The 8950-nt window shown below is 35.9% G+C and overlaps 1 protein-coding gene across 1 annotated transcript in view; it reads left to right on the top strand.

The window, feature by feature from the left end:
• Nucleotides 1-8950, top strand: part of LOC108753574 (autophagy-related protein 16-1) — a 424436-nt gene that overhangs the window by 387308 nt on the left and 28178 nt on the right. The window contains exon 9 of the mRNA XM_018495271.1: nt 7155-7275. Within this exon, the coding sequence (XP_018350773.1) occupies nt 7155-7275 (121 nt within the window). The remainder of the gene's footprint in view (nt 1-7154; nt 7276-8950) is intronic.

The following is an 8950-nucleotide window of genomic DNA, read 5'->3' as shown; positions in this document are numbered from 1 at the left end:
GGACACGGCATGCTTTTTACGGTCGACTTGCTTTTCCACCGAGTCGAGAGATGTTAGTCGCAAGGTCGTTCGCGGCAAATCAAAACGGAAACTGGTCGTCATGGATTGATATAATTACGGTGCGACGATGAGAGAAGGGCATACTTCGCTTCGTGGAAACACACGCGCCAGCGCGAGTCCATACTAACGAAGTGGCAGTGAGGAACGATGAGAACGTCGTGTAGCTGACGTGCTCGACTCGCGTGCAAGCATTCTACTATGTGTAAACAGTTGCTTAGAGCGAGGCATATAAGTTTCTCATGTCCCGCGATGCGAGACGCTTTCCGCGAAGGTATCGGTAAATGTTTGCCAGGAAGGGGACGACTCCTGATTTGCTTAACTCCACCGCGACGTTCTGTTTTCATATGTGTATTTAATGTGCTCCTTCGGAGACCTAGTAGCCGCCAAGTGCACACGCCTTAACTATTACAATAACTATACAATAAGGCTTATATAATACGTGTTTATATTTAGTTTAAATAAAATATTGATATAATATTGTTACATAAATCGCGAGATCACTGCGAGTGGACAGTACCCCGTGAGAAAGTACGATACCAGCAAACAATATCTATATAAGATGCAAATAAAAATTACCTATTTACATCAGCAACATTATAAATGATGGTTTGTACAAAAGAAACTGTTTTCCTTTGAAAGCAATAAATTGGTTGTAATGCAGGAAAATCGATGCTCCACACCTATTTACTTTATTATCGTAGCAAATAATGAATCATTCCGTTCCAGTAAAGTTAGATTGTATTTATATTAATATAATTTTATTTTATTGTAAAATTTTACAATAAAAAATTGAACAGTCACTAAATCGTAATGATTCATTAATCTGTTAATCAACGTGATTGCAACAGAAGCGATGTACGAGAAATGGTTGTCGATTGTTGTTAGTTAATAATTTAAATAATGCGCGTTATTATTGGTGACTTCACAACATTATATATGCCGTAGACATACAAAATTGTCATGAAATTATATGTTAACATTTACAATACGAAGTTTTAATTGTCATTACGCGACATAGCAGAAAATACGCGATAATACATAATTATAATTCTGCCTATTATTAATTACGAGAAATATTGTTTGTATATTTGCATTTTATAAATAATATATGTCAATTAATTTGTAATTAATGTTCTTAATATTTATCGTGACCATTACGATTAACCCTTTCGCGAGTGAGTTTCCGGAGATTTATTCGATCCAATGCTTTCCCTTTTTGAATCGTTGCAAAGTACATACGAATACATATCGAAGGGCATACATTAATTCAAGTGTCAGAGTTGAAACGAAACAATTAACGTCGAAGTAACATCAGAAGGCACACGAAGATTTTTTTTGCTTTTTAGTTTGTTTTTTTATAATTCAAAGCGACCTGCGTTTAGATTTTTGAATATTTCTAATGTCTATAAATTCTTTTTATTGTATTAAAAATTATAGATTTCGGAAGTATATAAAAAAAAAAAAAAAAAAAATAAAGCATCAAGTCAGAAATAAAATCTAAACTGATATTTATAATTAAGATGATATAAAAAAAAGACAAAATAATTAAATTAAAATTAAAATTTTTATAAATATTTTCGTTCATTGAAATAACATTGCCTATTTAAAATTTTTTTTAACTTACACACTTTGAAAAATTAGCAGTTGAAATAGAGTGTGGAAGAAGTTCTCAAAAGTTTTTTCTACGTTTGTTCATCTAATCGATCGTTTCCATCATAGATAAGCTATGTTACAAGATCTTAAGAGATAAAACGACTGACTGGATCATGAGTTGCCGCAGGCAACAGCAAATCAACTGGTGTTGATTTATGAGAAATGCATGGTACTATATATATATATATATATATATATATATATATATATATGGTACTTATTTTTTGAAAATGATATTCATGAGGTACGTGGGCGAGAAGTACATAACTTCTGATCTAAGATGTTTATTATATTGATTAAATACTATCGTGACAGTTACTCAAAAGCATGAAGTTGTTTCTATATACGTATTTGTACGTACACGTTCATAATATGTATCATTTTCATGTAGATAAGAGAGTGCTTTTACTTAAATGCATTTACAGAACCTGATGTTATGCAATAATTTTTCCACCAACGCATGCTTTTTACATGAATTTCTTGGAAAAGATATTCATCATGATTATACGAGAACATGTATACTTCGTCTTCATTTAGACTCTTGGAAGTTTTTATAGGATCAGGCACAGCGCCTCTCGGTAATAACTATGTTACTGAAATTAATGAGCGGCAATAGAGATCAAGCGTGAGATTAGCAAGTACATCATATTCAAGGGTAGAAGTGAAACCACCACCGCTGGCGATAGCTAATAAGTACGAGGCGTATATCCAAGCATTCGACCACCCTTGAAAACGGTTTTCGGTGGCGAATCGTTCGCGCATACGCTTCAAAAACAGTGTGAGTGCAACAGCCATAAAACATAGATCGCCAGTTGCTTTCCAGGAAGCTTCCCCGCCACTCTTTTTACCGACTTTAATTGAAGCCCCCGTATAACTTGAGGGATCTCACTCCCTTCGTTTCGCTGTTGCTCTTTTTCTCCGGCTGGCCGCATTACTGTTCTGCCCTCGATGGAGCACTACTAGGACTATGAAGAAGTTTATGCTTTTATTGCTCACAGGAGCACACCGGGTGTATACACACCACACGCGCACCCCACACTAGTGACTGGAACTTGGCCGGTGCATCGTAAAAAGACGATATCAGCCGCGTATTCCTCAAACCTCGATGTGTACCTTCCCAGGACGATTCTTGCCGCACGGATGTAAAATAAAGGGATCTCCCTGGCGTGTTATTCGTTATGCGTTAGGACTATCAACATTCGTTAATGTACAATCATCTTTTGGAAAATGATGATGATTTTTATGTTATATGAACGATACACGTGTACGCATCATAATTTTCCTTGATTACAAATTTTTTAGCGAATTTAAAGTCGATTCTTCCTGAATAATAACTAATTAAAATTCATTCCTTTACTTTTCAATTTTTGTAAAAAAAATAATTTCTTCTCCATCACTTGGAAATGTGTAGAGAGTCAAATTTAAATTCACGGTATACGGATTTTAGAAATTATTGTTTACGATTTCTTCTTCAAAAGCAAACGCTCCTATGACCACGAATGCTTTCAGAATCAGCTTTGTGGGCGTTCAACATTTAACATCTGAGCGGATTGACGTCGTTTGGCGTCTTTCGAGTTTATGCACAACGGCAAAGAACTCCTGAAGACGCCACAGTAAACTACGTTGCATGCGGATTGTTAGAGCTTCCCCGGTCGCGTTTGACGCGACCTAAAGTACTCTATCATTCCTCCTTTGTGGGTATCTCGGATGTTATGTCGCATGATAATATTATTATATAGATGGGTGTATATTTATCGCGCGCTAAGCGTCATATATGTGAGAATGTATCATATATTATCGCGGATACGTGATTGAGTAAGTTCATCTTTCGTGAAATTTGTTACGGTGTTTCAAACTCATCATCGAAGAAATATAATCTGTATACGAAACCAAACTGGATTACGAGGGCTTTTCGAATATTCACATTAATAAACTTCCTAGCTATGGTCGCGTGCTCCGCATTTTGTCTGTAATCTCGAATTACCTCCGTGTTTGCGTTAGAACGGAATTACTGTATTGTTATGAAATTATTGAATATTCGAATAGCTTCCATAACTCTCTCTAGAATAGCCATAGAAGACATTTATTTAAGACATACGTTTATTACAATAAATGATTTCTGTATTAACATATTATGAAACTTGAAATATATTTATATTTGACGAATTACACACATTAGTAGGAAAAATTAAATATTTAATATTTATTAATATATTTATTAATATTTAAATTTAAGTTTTAATATAAACTATATATTATTTTTATCGTTGTATAGAAATTTTCTCTTATCTAATTTTCATTTGTCGAATTGCATTCTATTTTTAATGACTTTTTGCAATAAACTGTTTTTTTTTCTTTTGTTAAGAATCACAAAATAGAAAGAAAGCATATTAATTTTTATTTTATTAAATCAAAATTTAAACTTCTTTGTGTCATAAAAATTTAGAAAGTGATATATATTAACAAGATATACTGAAAAAAAATTTCATTTAGGAAAGCAAAAAAGAGTACAGTTGTAAAACGTTACTAGTATGCAATAAATTGAGCCACTTCTTTAAAAGTTTACTCGTAAAAAGCTCCATATACATATATACGTGTATATGTGTACATAAAAACCTCGAAAGAAAATTTGTGTATTAAGATAAACGAACTTCAAAATACAGTTGTAGTGTTGAGAACAAGATTAAATTTAAAAAATGACATTTACTTGAATTCGACATATTTCTTCTAGATAAAGAATTTCTCGGAAGAATTTGCAATCCTTGCAACACTGAAATTAATCCTCTTAACTAATTTTTATTAAGTATTTCTATAAAGCTTAATTTTTGCCTTTTTAATGTTTATAGATGTTTCAGTCACGTAAAGTTACGTGTCTATTTTTATACCGAAAAGCGTTTTATGAAAATTGCACGTTTTATGAAAAGCGCACGTTCTTTCGCATCCCTGTTGTGTCAGTGTCATTCTTAACAGGACAAGGCGATTGAAAGTAAAGTCTATTCAGCCGTTTAACGTTCGGAAGAAACGTAAACTTGCCGTCTCACTTTTGGCAAAGTTCTCGAGACCCTAGATTATGGTGCACTTTCTTCGGCCTCTTCCTCCGACATCTTTGCGAAAGAGGGTAAAGTTCTCCTCTGCAGCTCGTAAGGCCAGTCGGGAGGGACCATACTCCTACCTGTGTTTCTTTCACGTTATAGCTCTTCCAGCTAAACTTCCGGGCCATTAATTTACATTAGGACATTTTTCAAGAGCGTGCTAGTTCCCGGCGCCGCGCACCTTAAAATTGGCCAAGTCTTCTTTTTAACATCTCTTCTCCCTTATACGGAAGAGCTCTCGAGTCGCTCTCCCGCACCTCCCTCCTTGTCGACGACACGCTTGAATCCTTCACCATTAAACGACGATGCGAAGAAAAAGGAACGAGCGAAGCGTACATGAGATAACTTCAGAATTTCATTTAACGACGATGTGCAAGCATGCACGCGGAAGGCGTTGGCAGTCATTAAATCACGCCTGTGGCAGGTCCGTCGCACGACTTGATTGATTTGTAAAACGGTCCGTCGATACCGGGATCGTCGTTACTCTTTAGATTCAATGGTAATTTTATGTAACCGTGTAAGTGCTACATATATCACTTGATAATTTTATTGCCGTCGTAGACACTCACGTCACAAATACGTGTTGTGTCAACGTTGGAACAAAGAAATGTATTGCCCTTCGCTAAGTAATTTATTAACTCGTAAAACTCGGACTCTAACATTAGCGCGACCGCCCGCCGCTTGTTTCTGAATTACTCCTCCTCACCCATTGCACCCATGAGCCGTCTTACAATATGAGAACTCTGTATACCATTCTTGAAATTGCATTAGCAGTTTGGACCATTAATGCGGGATACGATAAATATATATAACGCAGGATACCTGCTGTCATTGAAAAATTTATTCACTCGTAAAGCGCCGGCCGATACTGTAACGATCTGCTAGCAAATTCTTTATCGACAAGCGATCGTTAGGAAACGCCTAAACATAATTAACTTTGTGTGCTGTTACGAATATTCTAATCCTTCCTGTTTACGATTACAGTAATGTGCAGCTAATCTCTGCCGCAATGATTTATGTGCTAAATAGAGAGAGAGAGAGAGAGAGAGAGAGCAATGTTTTGCATAAATGAACGAGTAAGAGGTAAAAATTCTGCTTCAAAATGAAAGACTCGCGTTGTCAGGATTGCGCTGTAAAAAAAAAATAGAGTACCATCGAACGTATACCGTTCCCAAAAACTTTGATAAGAGAACCCTAGAATATCGGGCGTAGCTCGTGATCGAAAAAAAAAAATGGCTCGTAAAATGGGCCACCATGGACGTCAACGTACGGGTTTAATGCTCGTTCGCGCGCAAAAGCGCTCAAAGTAAAGAGAGACAGAACAACTGTCGTTGACATCATGTCAACGGCAAAACAAATATCCCCGGGATATTTGGCAATATTTTCAGTTGTAATACTCGTATTACGTTCATCGTGACGGTCGTTACGACTGTGCTCAAGTCTCTGCTGATGTAATTTTTGTTAAATCTATACCTCACGTTCAAATGTTCATGAACGAATATCTGGAATATAAAGAGAACTATCGGGGGCACCAGTTGAATTTTCTTGTTCAACTCAATATGAAGGTAATAATGAAATCGAACTCTTTTCTTGTTACCGTTAAAGGATGACGTACTATTCCGTTGGAAACGCACGCTTTATACCGTCGGTCTACTTCCGCCCCTTGCAGCTACATTCATTTCTCATTTCGAACACGTCGATGCTCGGAGCAGAGCTAAACTCGAAAGTAGAAGAGAGAAAATCAACTTATGAAAGCCGGTGCTCGATCTAACAAGTCCCTGTTTAAAGTTCAAGACTCCAGTTACAAAGCGCCAATGACTACGGCGCTTTCAAATTGTATTTAAACAAAATAGTTTATAACAGGGTAAATTCGTGACGCGAATAATATATTTTAATTGCCTTTTATGGCTCACGTTTTCAAATGGAGTTAGCATCATTGGGAAAGTAATAAATTTCGCTATTTATTAGTTTTAAGCGTATCTAAATAAAAATTAATGTATACGATGAAACAAATAAAATGGGAAATTCGTGTGAATATATTTTAAAGAGAAATTCAAGTGAAAAAGATTAACTATTTTAAGTAAAATTGATCTGTGTGAAATTATTTTATTATTACATGTTGTTTAAAATTAACTTATGAAATCAGGGAAGGATATCTTAAAATAATGTTTTTTTTTTTTTTTTTTTTTTTATTTAATTGAATGATATTGGTGAGATTGGACAGATTACTCAATTGAGTATGAAAAATATTTGTATTGATCCATATATTATTGCAAGAACATATGTACTCTCATTTTACTTGTGTTATTGGAGGTAGCGATTCAGTGAATCTTTATATTTTTGTTTCAGCATACACTCACGGGCCACTGCGCAAAGGTGATGGCAGCAAAGTTTCTTGGCGAACCGTCGAAAGTAGTTACAGGAAGTTATGATCGGACTTTAAAAATCTGGGATCTGCGCAGCAAAGCGTGTAAGTGAACGTTATATTATCGATTAAGTGAACGAAAAGCTGAACGTTTCTTTTAAGACATCCGTTAAGGATACAACCAAGATTACGAGATACTAATCTATTAAATTATTAAAATCGCAAGATTAGGTGTCTTGTACAAGAAATTTCAGGTAACGAGCACTTTCTCCAAAGAGAAGAAGGGGATCAAGGAATCGCAAATGTAAAGATCCGATTCCGAATTTCCACGCGGAACGGTTTAAAGTACTTTAATTAAACTAGTTTATGCAAAACAATTCTGAATCTCATCTGCGTATATTTACCGACAATCGGGGGTCTTGCCCGGTAATTCCGAAATGCTCCTCGGGACTCCCGACAGCGTAACAGCGACGATAAATACTTTCAAGGCGGGCGAGAAAGAAAATTTTAAATGGCGATTGCTTGCGGCTGACATATCGGGTTGCATAATGTTAACGCGGCACATTCATTTCGTCTCGTAACACAGAATCGCGCGCAGAAAGTATGAGCCGAAAGTAATGCACGGTGCTAGCGGTAATCACGTTGCCCATTACCCCTATTAGTCGTTGCATAATGCAGATACACTTACGAGCGCTCCAAGATAATAAAACAAACGGCGAATCTGCATGGTCATTCATATGCATATTCCGTTGCACGTCGTACGCCGCTGCACAATGGACCACCACGGAAAATATGACGCCCATAATGCCCGGCTCGGTTCGTACGAAGCGCACCGGCATCAACGGCGACGCCGTAATGGCGAAGATGGGATAAAAACTCGTGCCCTCCCGACTAACAGACGGTTCGTTGCGTTCGTCGTGGACGCGTTAATTAAATCGATAAGATTCTTCCGTGAAAGAACAGATTCTCCTCTCACTTGTTTCGCCTTTCAAGACTCCATCCGCGTGGAAGAACTTTTTATCTCCAAGTATTGATGCTCTTAATAGATGATCTCTGATAATAGAATGGATTTTGAAACAAAATTGCAACTTGCGATGGTAGAATAAATACGATCGGAGGTAAAATGTGGAAGATCAAACGAGTGACTCTTTAATGATTCTTTATTCGAATAGCTTCAAAATGAAAGCACGATATTCATGCGATAATAAAGATAGATTTGTATAATCTAATGAATGATTTGTCAGAAAAGAAAACCCAGATTAATCACAAATTCATTACTTGCAGGGAAAGAGTGTCACTTTTATTAACTCTTAATTAAACTGGGACACAGGTTTATCCAGGACGAGATATAAGAGATGGTCCTATCTTTATTGTACTCAGATTTCTTTATTACGTCATTAATCAGTTTCATTAATGTTATTCATTGTCATCTCATACTCAAATTAAAACTAATTTGTTCTTAAAAAAAACAGATAAGACTTGCTTAAAAAATATTGGAAAGTATCAGTTCTCTTAGATTTTAATTGGATTTTCAATCTGTGTTATACTTTCTCACTGTAATTTATAATTTAAAAGGCATGGTATAACAATACAGACAATATAAATTTTAAGTTGAAGAATAACAATGTGAAAACCGGAGTAAAATTTTAATGCATCACTATATTGATTTTTCTTGTATATTACGTCTATTGTTCGAAGATCTCCTCTCTTCCTCATCTGTATAGGATCTGTTTGAATACAAATGATATAGGAATTATACCCTTCAGTACATTCACGTCAG

Source organism: Trachymyrmex septentrionalis, unplaced genomic scaffold (assembly GCF_001594115.1).
Source record: "Trachymyrmex septentrionalis isolate Tsep2-gDNA-1 unplaced genomic scaffold, Tsep1.0 scaffold7, whole genome shotgun sequence".
NCBI lineage: Eukaryota > Metazoa > Arthropoda > Insecta > Hymenoptera > Formicidae > Trachymyrmex > Trachymyrmex septentrionalis.
The sequence above is the reverse complement of the archived record's forward strand: the minus strand, read 5'-3'. Positions and strand labels throughout refer to the sequence as shown.